Source organism: Chlorocebus sabaeus, chromosome 15, assembly GCF_047675955.1.
Source record: "Chlorocebus sabaeus isolate Y175 chromosome 15, mChlSab1.0.hap1, whole genome shotgun sequence".
Taxonomy (NCBI): Eukaryota; Metazoa; Chordata; class Mammalia; order Primates; family Cercopithecidae; genus Chlorocebus; species Chlorocebus sabaeus.
Window position 1 is genome coordinate 1,066,888 of NC_132918.1, and position 19,103 is coordinate 1,085,990.

Here is a 19,103-nt window from a genome sequence, read left to right on the forward strand (position 1 = left end):
ACTGAGTTGGTGCAAAAGTAATTGCGGGTTTTGCCATTAACATATTTACAGATAGGGCCTTTAAGACGGTAATTAAGGCTAAATGAGGTGATAAAGGTGGGCCTCCAGTCCAACAGGACTGGCATCCTTATAAGAAGAGACACCTGGAGTGGATACACACAGCAAAAAGGACATAGCAAGAAGGCTACCATATGCCAACCCAGGAGAGTGGAATCACTGGAAACCAATCCTGACAGCACCTTCATCTTTAACTTCCAGCCCCTAGAATTGTAAGAAAAGAAATTTCTGTTGTTTAAGCCACCCAGTCTATGGTATTCCATTATGGCAACCTGAGAAGACTAAGACACAAACAGTGCACATCATACGTATAATGCGGGAAAGATGATTGGAGTATCATTTGTACTAGAAACAGTTCCACAAACTTGAGTGTCATCTAAATTCATTAGCAGGGCCTGACAAGTGGACTTACATAAAGAATCCCAACATAACAGTAAAGAGTAGGCAGCAAGCTGAAGAACAAGACTGGGAAGCAAGAGCTTTGGAGAACAAGTCATCCCAAACTATCTTCCCTAAGTCTTCTGCCAACTGTGGCAGAGAGTTATACCAGGAACAAGGCATACACTCAGCCAGGAACAGAAACTCACCAGAGCTCCTTCTGTCATGAAAAGCTTCTCACCATACTCTAAAATAGTTTTTCTACAGGTTTCTCCAATACCCCCACCATCATTATCACCATCTATGAAATTAGAATTTGTCACACTCAGATTTTGTCAAATGCAGTAGGTTCGCCAGTAGTGCCGTTACCCAGAGTTCTTCAGCAACCTTCAGCAAGTGCCTTAGTCTCTTCAGAGTCTGCAGGCAGCATGGAGCCTGGTAAGTGAACACACACATGCACTTCCATCCCAAACCCAGACCAGCACATCCTGGCTTGTCCACTGCTACTTCCCTCATCAGCACAGTACCCAGGAGACTCAGGCACAAGGTAGGAGATGCAGGCACGAGAAGTTATCTCCAGGTCTCCTCATACATTAAGCCAGTGGAAATGAGCCCTTCCCATGTCCCAGCACCCTTCTTGAAGCCAGGCTATTTCTAACCTCTGTAATCTAGCATGTCAGCAGAGGTTGGGGTGTGGGGGTGGGAAGGATGCTCACAGATTACCGCAGAGAGCCAACTGCCAAATCACCCAGCTTCTACCCCCACTGCCATCACTTGGGTAGCCTCAAAAAATAAATTAATTAATAAAATAGTGTAACCATTTTTCAGTATCTATTAAAACCAGTAATACACGCCTTAAAATCCAGAAGTTATTTTCTCATCTATCCTTGAGAAACAGTCTGCATACATTCTGTACAATCATAAAGTCCATCAATAAAAAACTAGGTAAAATATAGTCTATACTTAAACTTTAGAATGTTACATAGTTATTAAAAAGATCAAAGTAGATCCACATGTATCAGAAAGTTTGCCAAAGCAAATCTCCGAGTTTAAAAAGCCATGATATTCAACATAGGTTAAAGTCACAAACATGGTGAGGAAAAGATGGACGCAAAGCAGTTTATTCTGTAAGGTTCTATTCATATGAAACACAGAAACAGACGAAACTATTTTATGCTGTTAGAAGTCAGAATAGTAGTTAACCTTAGTGGGTGTTGGTAGAGACTGAAATGGAACAAAACAGGGCTTGCTGGGGATAGGGGGCTGGAAAATTTCTGATTCTTGACTTGGATGCTGACTACACCAGTGTATTCAGTTTGTGAAAATGCTTCTCAGCTGTCACTTATGTTTAATTACTTGTACATTCTTCTGTATATGTTTATACTTCAATTAAATGCTTGAATACCATTTTAGGTAGGAAAAAAACCTATTTCTTTTTTTTTTTTTTTTGAGATGGAGACTCACTCTGTTGCCCAGGCTGGACTGCAGTGGCGCTATCTTGGCTCACTGCAAGCTCTGCCTCCCGGGTTCACGCCATTCTCCTGCCTCAGCCTCCCGAGTAGCTGGGACTACAGGCATCCACCACCACGTCCGGCTAATTTTTTGTATTTTTAGTAGAGACGGGGTTTCACTGTGTTAGCCAGGATGGTCTCAATCTCCTGACCTCATGATTTGCCCGCCTCGGCCTCCCAAAGTGCTGAGATTACAGGTGTGAGCCACGGCGTCTGGCCAAAGCCTGTCTGTTTCTGTAAGTATTTCTATAGATGCACAGGTAAAAATGTCTGGGAGAATATACCTCAGCCTTCAAAGGATTATGTTTGGAGGAAGCCCCAGATGGGGAACAGAGATGAGAAAAGGAGACCCTAGTTTTATCTGTAACATCTAAATTTCTGTGACACAATGTAGGTAGATTACTTGTTTAAAAAGTAGTAATTTTTTTTTAGAAATGGAAAAATTAGTTAGGGCTGAAGTGACTTCTACTCCCCCAACTACACCCCAGGGTGGCTAAGCTTTCAGTGATGGGAGGTTTGGATGGGAGGTTTCAGGGCAGGGGAGATAGGACTGCATGACCCTGGCCCTCCTGCTCCCACACAGCCTTGCAGGCCTCACCCTCAGCCAGAAGGTTCACAGGAGCCAGCCAGGTGGGAAGAGAAACCAGAATTCATCTCTCTAACCCTTCTGCTCCTCTAGTTTCTAAGCCCCAGAGCAGATGAGCCTTTACTCACTATGCCCTCACTACACAGAGAAGCTGGACCTCCTGTGTGAGCCCTGGGCCACAGGACTCCCCTCTAACCCAATATCAAACTTCAGTGAGAAGGAAATTCCCAAAAAGTGCATAAAATAAGAGTTCTTAAACCATGGTTGCCAGCCCAGGCTGGGAAAACTCATGTGTGCTTTCTAAATCAACGGACACATAATAATCCAGTTGGAGGGGAAGGGAAGGAGGGTTATCAATGACACTGGACATTCATTAAAAGGCATTGTCCTCATACCTGAAAACACTGTGCACCACTGCACAAGCCAGAAGGAAAAAACATCCTGGCATCAACACTTGAGAGAGTCAGCTTCCAAGTCAGTCTCCTGTTTTAATTGGTTCAGGTCTGGGAGGCCACAGGGACCCCTCCCTCTCCTCAGATGGACAGATAACAGCTGGTCTGGTCCCATCCTCCGAAATGCTCAGGCACAAACCTGGGAAGCAGCCTCCTCCATTCTCCAGCCAAGGGCTTGGGTTTCCAACTAGCCTTCCTTTTCCTTCTCCAAAACTAATTTTAGCCTCCTTGGTTGTCAGAGTGGAACTGAAATAGTCGGCAGAGGAACACATGCAAAGAGCATGAGCTCGCCTCACAAAACACCTCAGCTCCAGCCCAGAAACTGGCCAGGGAGAAGCCCCATTGTCCAGCAGGTCAGACCTGTCCAGACAACATTCCCCTGGGAAGAGGGCCTCACATTTGCCCAGTGGGACAGGCTTCCTTTCCACACCCGCTTCCAGAGGTCATGTGTCCATGAATGAAAACACCCAGTTGGAGCTGCCAGTCCCAGAAAGAATCTGAAAAAGGCACATGCATGTGTACAGCAAGCCTAGAATAACCAGAGGAAAGCATGGGGCTATCCGAAGGCAGAAAGCCATTATTGGTCCTGGGCCCTGCAGGAAGAGGCATGGCTGACCCCTGAACAATCCCAGTCTGCTTTATCCATTCATTTCCAGCACCTACCATTGTCTTAGTCAGAGACATCACTGACCAATGTAATAAACAAAAAGTCAGAAGAAGGCAGCAGCATTTCCACCCCCGGAAAACCTGGGCATTCAGTAGTGGTACCCCCAGGACCACAAGGAACAGGCACCTCTAGGGCTAGGATGGACCCCTAAGTCTGGTGCAGAATGAGAGACCAAAAAAGGAAGCCCAGAACAAGGGGGTGGGTCTCTGTTTTGGAATACAGAATTAGTGACAGAATGGGAGGGAAGGAAGAGAAAGAATTCTGAGAAGGAAATAAAGTCCCCTTTGTAAAGACCCCAAAAACAGATGGAACTAAAGTCTGAACCTCAGCAAGCACTTCACATACCAGTGATGTGGAGCACTTGGAAACTAGGGCTTTGAAAAATGCTTCCACCATCCTAAGAGTCCAGTTTGTAATCACTTCCCAGTGCAGCAAACTGTGTCTCACTGAGTTCAAGATGAGAGAGAGTCCCACAGAAGCATTCCCTAGCCAAGCTCGAAGCAGGCCAGGGTAGAAGTAGAAAATAAACATGGGGGCAGCCACAGGGGGCTGCCAGCCTGCCAAGCCCAACAGACAAGCTTTCACAGATACCAACCGCTCCACCGGGGCCTCCAGTGCTGGCTGCCGCATGTCTAAGGCAGTGCTGCCCACACCTCCCCAGGTCCACAGCAGGAAGCCTGGCCCTGCCCTCAGATTCCCATCTGGCCACCACACCCTGAAGAGAGGGGAGAGACTTGCACCCATACCTTTGGGGAGAGGCTGCCCACCTGCCCTGGTGTCCCCGGCCTGGGGGCTCCAGGCCCACAGCCTCTGCGGCTCCCCGGAGCGCCACACGGCAGGTCTGCTCAGGGGAAGGGGCATGCCCACGGCCTGCTACAACCCCAGTGCTCCGCTTGGCAGACAGGGCTAGCCTCAGCTCCTGAGGCCCCTAGGTGAGCAGAGAGGGGGTGCTGGGCAGGCAGAGAGTCCCCAGCAACAGGCACTTCCTGACATTCTGCGTGTACGGGAGGAAGAGGCTGAGTGCCAGCCTTAAGGCAACGGTCAGAGGCGAGTGGGCGGGTGCGGGCAGGCAGGCTGCCCAGCCACCCACAGTCTCCGCCTCCCTGAAACCTGAACCACTTCTGGGAAAACTCAAGGACGCCAGGATTCTCCTCGGTGGCAAGCTGTACACCAGAACCACTAATTTTGAACCAAACTCTCACGTGCTGAGCAGATTTCACTAAGCAGGAATCTCCTAGGCCTTGAGGAGAACCTCACCTTCAACCCTGCATCTAGAGTGGGGGGATGGATATGCACTCACAAGCCATTACCCCTACCTACTTCTTACAACTGTGTGCCTCTTTGAAAGCATGAGAACGTTCTGGATCAGCGGTTCCCAACAGGAGATGATTTTGCTGTCACCTCTGCCAGGGACATTTTTTTTTTTTTTTTTTTTTTGAGACGGAGTCTCGCTCTGTCGCCCAGGCTGGAGTGCAGTGGCGCAATCTCGGCTCACTGCAAGCTCCGCCTCCCGGGTTCACGCCATTCTCCTACCTCAGCCTCCCGAGTAGCTGGGACTACAGGCGCCCGCCACTGCGCCCGGCTAATTTTTTTCTATTTTTTAGTAGAGACGGGGTTTCACCATGGTCTCGATCTCCTGACCTTGTGATCCGCCCGCCTCGGCGTCAAGATCTGGAAACATTTTTGGTTGACATCATCAACTGGAATTTGTGGGTAGAGGTAGGGATACTGCTGAATATCCTACAATGCACAGACCAGCTCAACCCACCACTACCCACACACAACAGAGTATATCATCAGGCCTAAAATGTAAATAGTGTCAAGGCTGAGAAACCCCGTTCTAGAGTGAGGCCCATGCAACCAGGACCCTACCTCAGGACTATCTAGAGTCTATCTGGAGTTACCCACAAAAAGATTATCCAGACCCAGTCCTCAACCCTCCAGATCCCAATCCATGGTGACAGGTTAGTGTATGTGAGTGGATCTAAACTCCTGAACTGATACTCCTTGGTTCTCATTTGCACTACCCTGAGCTCCCAAGCAGAGGGGCTGAATGCATGGGCAGGCACTCCAGAGGGCAGCTTTCTGGAAAGAGAGACCAGGGCTAGAACCTAAACATCCAGCGGGATCACAAAAGGCAAAGTGAGGTACCAAGGTGGAACAAGCACCCCTCCCACCCCAGAACAAGCTGCCCCTTAGGACTGCTACAGTGGATATGTGCAGGGCAGCCAGGACTTCAAGGAGTTTAATCAGGGGGCAGCAGGTTCCCAGTATGTACAAAACAGAGTGGGTGCATACAATGTACAGCCACATGCACACATATACCGATTTACATTTTCCTGGGGGAAGGGTCCACAGCTTTCATCAGATTCTCAGAGGGGTCTACGACATCAAGGACCACTGTATAGAATGTGGGCTCTTCACTGGCTCCCTATAACGTGAGCTCCTTAGGTGAAGTGCCAGCAGAGGTCCAGGTGCTTTTGGAGATTCTTGATGCCCAGAAAGACCCACAGAGTAGTATACCACAGAGGCCCACCCAAGCGATGGGAGGTCATGGGGTTCAGATCTTACGTTTTTACCCAGCTGTAGGGCCTAGAAAGATGGCCAGGTTTCTCACATCATCTGTCTTGAAAGGGCCCCCAAGAGCTAGGGATTCCTCCCAAAGGGCAGCTCACCCAGATGGGGCAGAGCCTCAAGTGCCCAGCAGATACAAGGACAGATAGCAGAAAACACTCTTCCCTGGGAGGGGCACCCATGGCCCATGGCTCTGCAGCCCATGTCCTTGGCAGCTACCACTACACTAGGCCTGAGGGATGAAAGTCACTTCACTTCACTTCACAAGCTCGTTCCCTCCACCGAGGAAGTGGCCAAGAAACATCTTTGGGTCAAAGAATGGTCAGCCTATCAGAGCAATCAGGGCCTGCACTTCCTGATGGGACAGACAGAAGGCAGGTCCCTCTCCAAGAGCTCTGGACACTTCACCTAGAATACTGTTCACTCCACCCCCATAGGCCCTTTGATCTGAACCCCAAGTACAGAGTACAGAGACAGGTGTTAGGAGTTCTTGTAAGATACAGCGTTGAGTGTCCAGGATGTCCACTGAAATGCAAGAGCCAAATGGCTTGTTTCCCAAGGACACTGGGCCAGGCACAGACCACAAAAGACTTAAAGAACTATTAAAGAACTAACTGACCACTGACTGATCTTGTGACAAGCACCATGTGCCACTTATTACACCATAAATTCTGCCTTCCCTTCTGGGACTCCATTGTCCAATATGGTAGCCACTAGTCAAATGTTCCGCAGAGCACTGGAAATGTGGAAAGTTGGAGTTGAGGATGTGCTGTAAGGCACACACAGGATTTTGAGGACAGTACAAAAATGGAACACAAAATGTCTCATTTTAATACTGATTTCAGACTGAGATGATTACTTTGTATATATCAAATTAAGTGAAATACACTTTTTTTTGAGATGGAGCCCCACTCTGTCACCAGGCTGGAGTGCAGTGACACGATCTCGGCTCACTGCAACCTCCACCTCCCAGGTTCATGCGATTCTCCTGCCTCAGCCTCCGGAGTAGCTGGGACTACAGGTGTGTGTCACCACGCCCAGCTAATTTTTGTATTTTTAGTAGAGATGGGGTTTCACCAGGTTGGCCAGGATGGTCTCGATCTCTTGACCTCGTGATCCTCCCACCTCGGTCTCCTGAAGTGCTGGGATTACAGGCATCAGCCACTGCGCCAGGCCAGTAAAATATACTATTAAAGTTCATTCCATCTCATGGAAAGAATGTGTTCCCCCAAAATTCATATGATGAAGCTCTGACCCCCAGTGTAATGGTATTTGGAGATGGGACCTTTGGGAAGTAGTGAGGGTTAGATTAAGTCAGAAGGGTGGGGCCCTCAGGTAATGGGGACAGGATTCACAGTCTTATAAACAGAGGAAAACACCCCCTAGCCCCATCCCACCCATCATGTGAGAATGCAGTAAAAAGGCAGATGTCTGCAAGCCAGGAAGAGGGTCTTCACCAGAACCCAACCATGCCAGCACCCTGCACCCTGGGCTCAGACTTACAGCTTTCAGAACTTTGACGATATAAATTTCTGCTGTTTAAGCCACCAGTCTACAGTATTTTGTTATGGAAGTCCCAACTAAGACACAGCTGTTTCTTCTTCCTTTTATTAACATGACTACTAGAAAACGTTGTTTTATATGTATACATAGTTCATATACTATTTCTGTCGCCAGGACAGCATTCTTCTAGATGTTCCTACTAGCAGGCCATTGTGTGCTGCACAGGGTGGGGGTTATTCCAAACAGCAAGCCAGGAGCTTGAAATAAAAGGGCATCCCTGAAGCCAAAACAACGGAGGGTCAGGTCTGCTCCAAACTGGGCCTGGGGCAGCTCTTTTCACAGTTCCTCACAGGTCAGGGACTGGCTGGTGTGACTACACAAAATATCCAGTGACCCCCGACCTTCTTCCCAGGGCAGGATACACTGCTCAGCACTGCCTAAGCTAGGTGGCTGAAACGGAGGAAAAAGAAAATACACTCCTTCCAGGGGTCTGATGCCACCCTGCCCTGCCTAATGAGGGAGGTGTGAGACTGGTGTGGTCCCCAGATCCCAGGTTTGAAGCTGTCCTGTCTCGGGAGGAAGCTCTCCTAAAGGCCTGGGCTTGCAAGAGCCCCAGCACTTCCAGGGATCAGGCAAGCAGCGGGTCTGGAGGCAGCCCGGTGGGCTGCTGTGTGCCTATCAAGTCAGCTTGCTGCCACCCTCCCTCTGGCAGACCAATGCCTCCCCTGTCACTTTCAAGCCCTCCTTGGGGAAAATGCATCCCAAGGAAGCGGGGCAAAAAAGAGGAGCACAAAGTCCAACACGACCACCACTTTGCCTCCAGCACACAGGAAGCGGCTCCAGGAGAGCTGCAACACCTTCTTCCATATGGTTCTCAGGTGCCAATTGGTCTTTGCCTTCCCGTCTCCGCACTCAGGCTGTGCGCGCGCTACTAGCCTACAGAACTCACTCGCTTTCGGCGTAAACTAAGCCCCACGACGACGCAGAGGAGGAGGTAGAACTAGGGTGGGAATGGGACGGAGATGCCAAACCCCCAAATCTCCACCTCCGCAGCAGCGTGGGGACTCCGGCCCCGCCCCTGCACGCCCGGCCCCGCCCCTCGAGGGTTTCCCAGACTCCAGGCTGCTGCCACCGTGGGCGGCTGGGGACCCGCGCTGCATGTGTAATGGGGGCTGGGAACAAAGACGCGCAGGACCCGACGGCCGGGTACCAGCCGCCCCGACCTTCTCGCCAGAGCTTCAATGCCCAGCTCCCCACGTTTCCCAGGACTGGCCAGGGGACGTCCCGGCGCGCCCGCCGCGGTTAGGCGTACCCGGGCACCACTGGGACAGGGAAATTGGTGCTTGGGCCGCAGGAGAAAAAAGCTTTACAGGCGAACTCCGCTTGTTTACGCCCGCACCCACATACCCCCAAACACACATGCGCTGGCCGAACACCTCCAACCACACGCCCACAGCCGCCGGGGAGCTGAGCGCAGGTCACCCACCCCGCCACGTGCCTCCCGGAGGCCCGAGCGAACGGGGACCTGTTGGTTTTCCATCTTACCCACCCCCTCCCCTCCCAAGTGCCCAAACAAAGCGGTCCCGCGAAGCGACCACACTCCGCATCCCGGGGCCAACGGCAGGGAAAGAGGGAGCAGGTGGGAGCCAGCACCAACAGCCCGCTGGGCCGGTAACGCGACGCAGACTGGTGGCAGGAGATGCAAGGGACTTTGGGCTGCGTGAAGCCGCCCCCCTTCGCTTCGCTACACTTACTGACTCTGAGCGACGTGCGACCCTCCCCGCATGCTGCCGCTGCTGCACCTACAATCCTGCCGCCCCTAATGAGATCTGCCCACCCCTCTTGGCCGCCTTCCCCACGCTCAGGTTTTCCTCACTCTTCCCCTGGGTTCCACGCGCTCGCGTAGCCCAAACTCCGACCCTGAGGCTCCGGGTCCCGGCCCCCATCGCAGGGGCACCTCTAGGAACCAGAACTCTGCAGACGACGGCACAAACAAGATCGTGTCCCCAAGATCGGCGAGCTGGGCGCCCACCGCGCCCCCAGCCGCCGCCCCGGGAGATGCGAGCTGAATACAGGTGGCGCGGCGACGAGGCCGCGGGCCCGCCCTTTGTTGGTAAACACCGCGCGGCGCCAGGGGCCAGCCCTGCGCTCCCTCTCGGCTTACCCGCGCCGCGCCCAGTTCTTACCGGCGCACAGCGATCCCCAGAGGAGGGCGAGGGCCGCCCAGGGCGCCGTCATGTTCCGCTGCGCCGCCCCGCGCACACCCGGAGCCCGCGGGCAGGGCCGCACGGCGCTCCCGGGGCGCGCAGGGCCCAGCGGCGGCTGCGCTCTCCTTCCCGCTCCTTCCTTCGGTCTCGTTCCGTGCGCGCTTCCTGCGCCTTCGTCCCCGAGCAGCGTTCGGGCTCCAAGGGCCGGTCGGCAGGGCCGGGCTCAGGGCTGCTGCGGGCGGCGCAGGCTGCGGCCCGGGCTCCGGGGCGACGCGGGGGCCGGGGGGCGGCGGCGGGGCACGGGCCGGGGCGCGCCCGACTCAGGCATAGCGCGGCGGGGCTGGGCCCGGGCCCCGGGCGCAGGGGCCGAGTCCGGAGGGGCCATGAACGGGGGGAGGGGTGGGGGGAGGGGAGCTGAACCGAGTCCAAAATGGCTCCTGAGCGGTGGCCACGGAGCCGAGCCAGCGGGGAAACCCGGATGTTGGATACAAAGAGGCGGGCGGGCTGGGCGGGGAGGGGGAGGGGAGGCGGGCCCTCCGGCCGCGTGGTCCGCGCCCCCCTGAGGGGCGGGGCCCCAGAGAAACAACAACACGGAGGCCCCGCCCCCATCCCGCGCCCGGTGGGAGGACGCGCATGCACCACTCTGCGCACTGGGTGGTGGACGGAGGTGGCGGGAATGGGTTCCTGACCACTTTGCCCGGGAGCCTGTGGCCACTGCACTCGCAATTAGTGCCGGCACTCTGGAGCCCACGCTCCTGACACGTGCTACCCTACAGCCCCGGAATGAGTGGATAGCCCCGGGACTCTGGCCCAGACCCCTCCGCGCCTTGGATTCCCCACCTGTGCAATGGGGGTGACGGTGGACCGTGGGAAAATCGGATGTCTTCTGATGGGCGAATTAAGTGGCAGAAAGAGGCTGACTTCCCTGAATTGACAAGCAGTCCCCTGTCTGCAGTCCCTTGCCACACACTCAAAGGCACAGGTAGGGATCCTGGGGAATGGTGATTTAAACCCAACCAAGTGAGGGAGGGGGCAGAGTCCCGCCCCTCCAAGCCCAGCAAGTGGAAAAGGGCCTCTGGCAACCTGCTTACCCTCCCTAACCCCATCCCGTCTTCAGCATTTCCTGCGCCGCCCGCAGCGACCCTGAGCTTCAATCTGCACCTTCAGAACTTCTCAATTGCTTCCAGAGCCCTGCAGTTGAAGATCTTGTCTAGCACATGGTTTTGCTGTTTTCCTCACCCCTAACTCCCTCCTTGGAGGGCCATCGTTCTCTGTCTCGGATTCCACCCTCCTTATCACACAACTAGAGCTTCGGAGTAACCTGATGGGGCTCCCAAGTAAGGAGGGAAAGACCATCATAGCTCAGGGATGAGGCTCCGAGATCCTCAGATAACATTAATTGTCCTTTGTCTCTCGACTTGACATCCTTGCTTGGAGCAGGGCAGGAGCAGCTGAAAGGGAGGTGGCACCTTGGAGGTCTGGGTCATTTCACTTTTCTGAGCCTCAGTTTTCCCATATGCAAAGTGAAGAAGTTAGACTCCTTCAGGGTCTTGCATCTTCTTAATGGCAGAAACCTATTCAAACAAAATCTTATGTAAATGTTCACTATAGGTGGAGCGAGGTGGCTCACACCTGTAATTCCAGCACTTCTAGAGGGCCAGAAGGCGCTTGAGGTCAGCAGTTCGAGACCAGCCTGACTAACACGGCAAAAACCTATCTCTACTAAATAATACAAAAATTAGCTGAGCATGGTGACACACACCTGTAATTCCAACTACTCGGTAGGAGGCTGAGACAGGAGAATCGCTTGACCCCAGGAGGGCGGCGGAGGTTACAGCGAGCTGAGATTGCACCACTGCACTCCATCCTGGGTGACAGAGTGAGACTATCTCAAAAAAAAAAAAAAGTTTACAAAGAAATGTATATTGTTCTGATTGACACTGATATATGGTCAACTACCCCTGATCATCAGAGCACCAGGAACACCTCAGGGACCACACTTTGGAGGCACTGCCCAGAAAGATTTCTGGGTCTTTAAAAGTCCCTTCCAGTTCTGGGAAATCCTGTGTGAAAAATGATGGCCCCTGCTTGCTGCAATCCCTACAGGTGACCTATTATCTAAGCCCTTTAACACAGGATTGAATACTATGCAGCTGTGTGCCAAGCAAGAAGCAGTGTTGTATGGTACACCTTAGCTGTGTATAAGGTATCTGGTAATACCACAGGAGGCCACAGTGATAGACTGTGATAACGGAAGTAAGTCCATATCCAGTTTAAGTGTCTTTTCTAGGGAGTATAAATTGTTATCTCCATTCCAATATGGACTGAAAGGTATCAACTTATCCATGTGCCAAAAATTAGATTGGCTAGTTCCTCTCTTCTACTCCATACCAGGTCAGGTATCATCATAAGGGCTCAGAGTGGTCCAAGCTGCCCAAATATCTGTGTCTTCCACTCTGACCTGTCTGGGAACTCCAAATTTATATCCAACTGCTTACTTGACAACTATAGTTGGTAACCTATCAGGCATCTCAAGTTTGACCTAACCAAAGCAGAAGTCCTCGTTTTCCCCATCAATCTCCTCCCCCGTTTTCCCTGTCTGAATCAATGGCATAAGCAACTACACCATTGCTTAAATCAGAACCTTATGAGTCCTACTGAAACCAGCCAAAGAGTCCCATAGACAGTTGTTTTTGTTTTTGTTTTTGCTTTTGAGACGGAGATTCACTCTTATTGCCCTCACTGGAGTGCTGTGGCACGATCTCGGCTCACTGCAACCTCCACCTCCTGGGTTCAAGTGATTCTCCTGCCTCAGCCTCCCAAGTAGCTGGGATCCCAGGCACGCCACCATGCCCAGCTAAATTTTGTATTTTTAGTAGAGGCGGGGTTTCACCCTGTTGGCCAGGCTGGTCTTGAACTCCCAATTTCAGGTGGTGTGCTTGCCTAGGCCTCCCAATGTGCTGGGATTATAGAAATTGACCCTTTTGCTGTTAAAGCTTGAAACTTACTTATTTTATCTGAGTTCCTTCCTCAGGAAAGGACCTTCAGTCCTCTCACAAAAAGTATCAAAGAACTGAAGCCACAAAAAGTATCAAAAAACCTGAAACCAGATCACTGCACTTGATGGTGGGCCCCTCAGTCACCATGATTGCTTCCTTGCCCCTCCCATGTTCCTGTTTTCTTACATATTGTTACATTTCTTTCCTGCAGTATAAACCCTTGGTTTTGGTCAGTCAAGGAGATGGATTTGGGACTGCACTCCCAACTCCTCGGCTGCAGCACTTCATTAAAGCCTTCCTTGGCAATACTTGTCATCTCAGTGATTAGCTTTCTGTGCACTGAGCAGCAGGACCTAGACCAAACCCCTGATGTTTTGGTAACAATACTTGATTCCTCCCATATACAGTCCATCAGCCAAATGGCCTCAGAAGCGTTTCCGTCACCCAACTACTTTTTTCCTTTTTTCCATGTACGCTACTGCAACATTGTCACTGTTGCAAAAGCAGTGAACTGGAAGGGATCTTAACTGGTCCTCTGAATTCATTCTTGCCTTAAATAAATCTTCCATATAGTAACCGAAGTGGATTCCCTGCCACCATTTTGATCATGAGCTCATCAAGCAAATACTAGGCTGCTTGAGAAAGGTGATAATGGATATTTGAAAAAGGAGTTCTTTTTGGGTTTTCTGTTCTTTTGAACGACTACAGGATTGCTAAATACCACATTTGATGTCAGACATGGGGTGACCGAAAACTGAAAGGCAAAAAAATCCAAAACCCCAAATGTCTGCTGTAGAATTTATGGCAGTGAGTTCTGCCATTAAGGCATTCAGTGTGTTAGGACCACTCTTCCCTGGCTTACCCACTCTTCAACAATCAAGACCAGAAACCAAGGAAATGAGAAGAATCAGTTGAACATGACATTCTTTAGTATCAAGCTCATGAAAGAAGATGGAAAACTATAGAATTGTAATAAGACTTAGTATCTATACAATTATAATGAATTCTATTAAGGTATTAAATACATTTGTTTAGCAAGATAAACTTTGAAAGTAACCACAATTTTTATAATGTTATTTGGGGATTTCTTCATTTGAGAAAATATAAGTGACCTCACCCTCTCTCAGCTTCTGAGAGGCCCTGGTTAGACATACCCTGTAGAGGGTAATTTAGGCATAGCAATATGAAATTAGACAATTTTGTGAGAGTACCATTCACAGTGTATAATTGTGGGGGGAGAGGTGGGCAGTGCATGCTTTCTTTGATAGTACAATTCCCCCAAGACTTAATAAGCTATCTGTTATTTCCTAGACATAGTTCTCAAAGTGCTTTATTTCTTTGCCGTATTTATTTTCTTCCTGGACCTTGTACTTCTCCCTGCCTTCTTCTCTTAATGGTAGTTACTTGAGGTCAACTAAATGAATTGGCCTGGGTAGAAAGCTAACACTGTCTCTCAAGAGAGATTAGATTATGCTGTGCTAATGGAAAAATCCCAAAACCTTAATGACTTAAAACAACAAAATTTATATCTTTCTAGTGATACATATTCATTGGAGGTCAACAAACAAGCTCTACTCATTATAGTAACTCAGGGACACAGACTAAGAGGGACCTTTTGATATATGCTTCTACTATTGGAGAGACAAGGGAAAGACGGCATGTTAAATGCTGGCTCTTAAAACTTCTACCAGACTGGGAAGATGGTGGTTAGGTTGTTGGTTGCATTGTTTTTCAATCTTTCAAAATCTTCACATGAAAACACAGAATAAGCTGGGCATGGTGGCTTATGCCTATAATCCCAGCACATTGGGAGGCTGAGGCAGGAGCATCACTTGAGCCCAGGCGTTCAAGCCTAGTCTGAGTGACATAGTGAGACCCCCATTTATTAAAAATAAATAAAAGTAAGGCTGGGCATGGTGGCTCATGCCTGTAATCCCAGCACTTTGGGAGGCCAAGGTGGGCAGATCACGAGGTCAAGAGACGGAGACCATTCTGACCAACGTGGTGAATCCCCATCTCTACTAAAAATACAAAAATTAGCTGAGCGTGGTGGCACATGCCTGTAGTCCCAGCTACTCAGGAGGCTGAGGCAGGAGAATCGCATGAACCCAGGAGGTGGAGGTTGCAGCGAGCCGAAATCGTGCCACTGCACTCCAGCCTGGTGACAGAGTGAGACTCGGATGTCTCAAAAAATAATAATAATAAATTAATTTAAATAAATAAAAATAAAAAACACAGAGCAACTGTATGGAAAAAACCAGACCATCCAAGTGCACTCACCAAAAAATTAGGTGACAAGATTTCCCTCAAAACATCAAAATACAAGCAAATGGAGACAAACTACTAACAGCAACAAAAGCTGTGTGGGCCAGCCTCTGCGCAAGAGGGAGCAGGATATAACAGGGTATATGTCGTACCTGAGAACCTCCAAGAATTCCCACAGGATGGGGAAATGTTTAGCTCCACCCAACAAAACTGGAGTCTTCATGGAAAACTCAGAACATTCAGTAGAGACCTAGACAGTCACTCCATAGTAGCGGAGCTAAACCAGCCCTAGATAATAAAGGCTATTGTAAACCACAATACTAAGCTAAAGGAACAAGCCTTGACATGATCAACCTGATCTATAGGTTAATTTACCCACCAGAGAAACCATCACTTTTTAAAGAAATTCTATCAATCTGGCATTCAGTAAAAAAATATTTTAAATGCCCAACAGCTAATAAAAGAATTACTAAGCATAGGAAGAAGCAGGAAAATCATTCAATAGAAACAGATACAGAAGTGACAGAGATAATGGAATTATCAGGCAAGAATTTTACTTTGATTTGATTTTTACAGGTATTTTTGTACAAATTCATGGAGGACATGAGAAATTTTGTTGCATGTATATAATGTGTATTGTTCAAGTAATGGCATTTACGTATCCATCACCCAAGATCAATACATTTTTGTTAAATATAGTCACCCTACTCAGCTATCAGATATTGAGTTTATTCTATCTGTATGTTTATAGCTTTTAACCCAGTTCTCTTCACCCACCCACCCCAGCTCCCTACTCACCCTTCCCAGTCTCTGTTATCCATCTCTCTACCACCATAAAATCAAATATTTTAGTTTCCACATATAAGTAAGAATATATATTTGTCTCGTTGTGCCTGGCTTAGTTCACTCAAGATATATCCAGATCCATCCACGATGCTGCCAATGACAGGATTTCTTTTTTTTTTAATTAAAATTTTTGAGACAAGGTCTCACTATGTTGCCCAGGCTAGTCTCAAACTCGTGGGCTCAAGCAATCCTCCCTCCTCAGCCTCTCGAAGTGCTAGGATTACAGTCATAAGCCACCATGGCTGGCCAATTTCATTCTTTTTAATGGTCGAATAGTATTTCATTGTGTATGTATACTACAGTTTCTTTATCTATTCATCTGTTAATGAGTGCTTAGGTTGATTCTTTGTCTTCTCTTTTGAGAATAGTGCAGTAATAAAAGTGAATGGAGGTATTCATTTAATATATTGATTCCTTTTCCTTTGGGTAGCTATCCAGTACTGGGATTGCAGGATCACATGGTAATTCTATTTTTAGTTTTTAGAGAAATTTCTATACTGTTGTTTTCCATAATGACTGTGCTAGTTTACATACCCACCAACAGTGTATAAGAGTTCCCTTTTCAGCCAGATGTGGTGGCACATGCCTGTAATCCCAGAGTTATGGGAGGCCAAGGAGGGAAGGTTGCTGGAGTTCAGGAGTTCAAGACCATCCTGGACCAAAAAAGTGACCATCCTGGACCCGCTTGTATCTACAAAAAAAATCAAAAAGTTAGCCAGACGTGGTGGTACATGCCTGTGGTCTCAGCTCTTCAGGAGGTTGAGGTGGGAGGATCACTTGAGCCCAGGAGGTGAAGGCTCCACTGAGCCATGATCATGACACTGCACTCCAACCTGGGCAACAAAGTGAGACATTGTCTCCAAAAATAAAAAATAAAATAAAAAAGTTCCATTTTCTCTGCATCCTCGTCAACATCGTTATTTTTTTGTCTCTATAATAGTAACCATTCCAGCTGACATAAGATAATTATATCATTGTGGCTTTGATTTGTATTTCTCTGATGATAAGTGACATTGAGCATTTTTTCATATCCTGTTATCCATTTATATGTCTTCTTTTTAAAAAATGTCTATGCATGTCCTTTGTCTAATTTTTAATGGGATTATTTGGGATTTTGTTCCTGTTCAGTTGTTTGAGTTCCCTGTATATTCTGGATATTAGTCCCCTGTTGAATTAATACTCAGCAAATATTTTCTCCCATTCAACAGGTTGTTTCTTTACTCTCTTAATTGTTTCTTTTGCTTTGCAGAAGCTTTTTAGTTTCATAGAGTCCCATTTGTCTATTTTTGTGTTTATGGCCTGTGCTTTTGAGGTCTTAGTCATAAATTCTTTGCCTAGACCAATGTCCAGGAGAGTTTTCCCTGGGTTTTCTTGTAGTATTTTCATAGTTTCAGATCTCAAGTTTAAGTCTTTAATCCATTTTGAGTTGGTTTTTGTATATGTTGAGAGATAGGGGTCTGGTTTCATTCTTCTGCATGTGATTACCTAATTTTTCCAGCACTATTCATTGAAGACGGTTTCCATTCCCCAATATAAGTTCTTGTCAGCTTTGTCAAATATTCGTTGGCTATAAATATGTGGCTTTATTTCTGGGTTCTCTATTCTGTTCCATTGGTCTATGTGTCTATTTTTATACCAGTACTATGCTATTTTCGTTAATACAACCTTGTAATATATTTTGAAGTAAGGTAATGTGATGCCTCCAGCTTTGTTCTTTTCACTCCGAGTTGCTATTGAGAGGTGAAACCAGGTGGACTTCTGGATCGGGTGGCAACTTGGAGAACTTTTCTGTCTTACAAGAGGATTGTAAAATGCACCAATCAGCGCTCTGTAGCTAGGATTGTAAAACTCACCAATCAGCACTCTGTGGCTACCTAGAAGTTTGTAAAATGTGCCAATCAGCACTCTGTAAAAATGCACCAGTCAGCTCTCTGTGGCTACCTAGACGTTTGTAGAATGGACCAATCAGCACTCTGTAATCTGGACCAATCAGCACACTGTAAAATGGACCAATCAGTGTTCTGTAAAATGCAGGACCAATCAGCAGGACATGGGCAGGGACCAATAAGGGAATAAAAGCTGGCCACCCCAGCCAGCAGTGGCAACCCACTCGGGTCTCCTTCCATTCTGTGGAAGCTTTGTTCTTTCACTCTTTACATAAATCTTGCTGCTGCTCACTCTTTGGATCCTTGCCACCTTTAAGAGCTGTAACACTCACCACAAAGGTCACCAAGAATCCACCGGAAGGAACTAATTCCAGACACATCTTGGCGACCACAAAGGGACTGTCACCAAGTGGTGAGTACCATTGGACCTCTTTCACTTGCTATTCTGTCCTATTTTTCCTTAGGATTCAGGGACTTAATACCAGGCACCTGTCAGCCAGTTAGAAGCGACTAGCGTGGCTGCCGGACTAAAGACATGGGTGTCAGGCTTTCTGGGAAAGGGCTCTCTAACAACCCCCGACTCTTCGGAGTTGGGAGCGTTGGTTTGCCTGGAACCAGCTTCCACTTTTCCTGTACTTCTGGGCTGAGCCAAGAGTTGACAGAGAGGAAAGCCATTCAGCTCTGAGGTCCCAACAAAATGTTGGTTGACCCTGTAGCCATGAGCAGAACTCTCAAAGTTACATCGCCCAAGCAAGACTCGCCCATCTATCCTATCCATCCTGACTCTTGCCTCCTGGTTCCTAACGCCTGTCAGACAAACTTCCTCCTGCCTCTCCTCTCTGAGACTAGTCCCACTTCTAAAAACCACTCCCTGTTTCTGGTGCTTTTCTAGTTTCTCCTATAAGAATGATTTCTAGTATAAATTTCAGGACCCTGTTCCCTTCTTTAGGCACCCAGGCTCACCAATTAGACATAATTTTTGCCCAAAGTCCTGTCGTGGGGGGTGGGGTGGGGAGTAGAGATCAACTGTCATTTTAGGATCCCTCCTCAGACAAGCAGGCCTAACAAAGGCTATATGGGGAGCCTCAGAAATGATATCCTTCCTATCCATATGATGAGAAGTGAGGACAAAAGGCGTTACTCTTCCAAGCCTGGAGATCCCTTCCCTCCCT

At 48.7% G+C, this 19,103-nt stretch overlaps 1 protein-coding gene across 2 annotated transcripts in view; it reads right to left on the reverse strand.

Moving 5' to 3' along the window:
* The window catches only part of ACVR2B (activin A receptor type 2B), a 29,657-nt gene extending 19,310 nt beyond the window's left edge, over window positions 1–10,347 (reverse strand). Inside the window, exon 1 of one of the 2 annotated variants that reach the window (XM_037988444.2) lies at window positions 9,915–10,347. In XM_037988444.2, coding sequence (XP_037844372.1) covers window positions 9,915–9,966 — 52 coding nt within the window. In that variant the 5' untranslated portion in view covers window positions 9,967–10,347. The remainder of the gene's footprint in view (window positions 1–9,914) is intronic. The other variant, XM_007971743.3, reaches the window with a different exon arrangement.
* Between the last annotated feature and the right edge of the window lie 8,756 nt (window positions 10,348–19,103).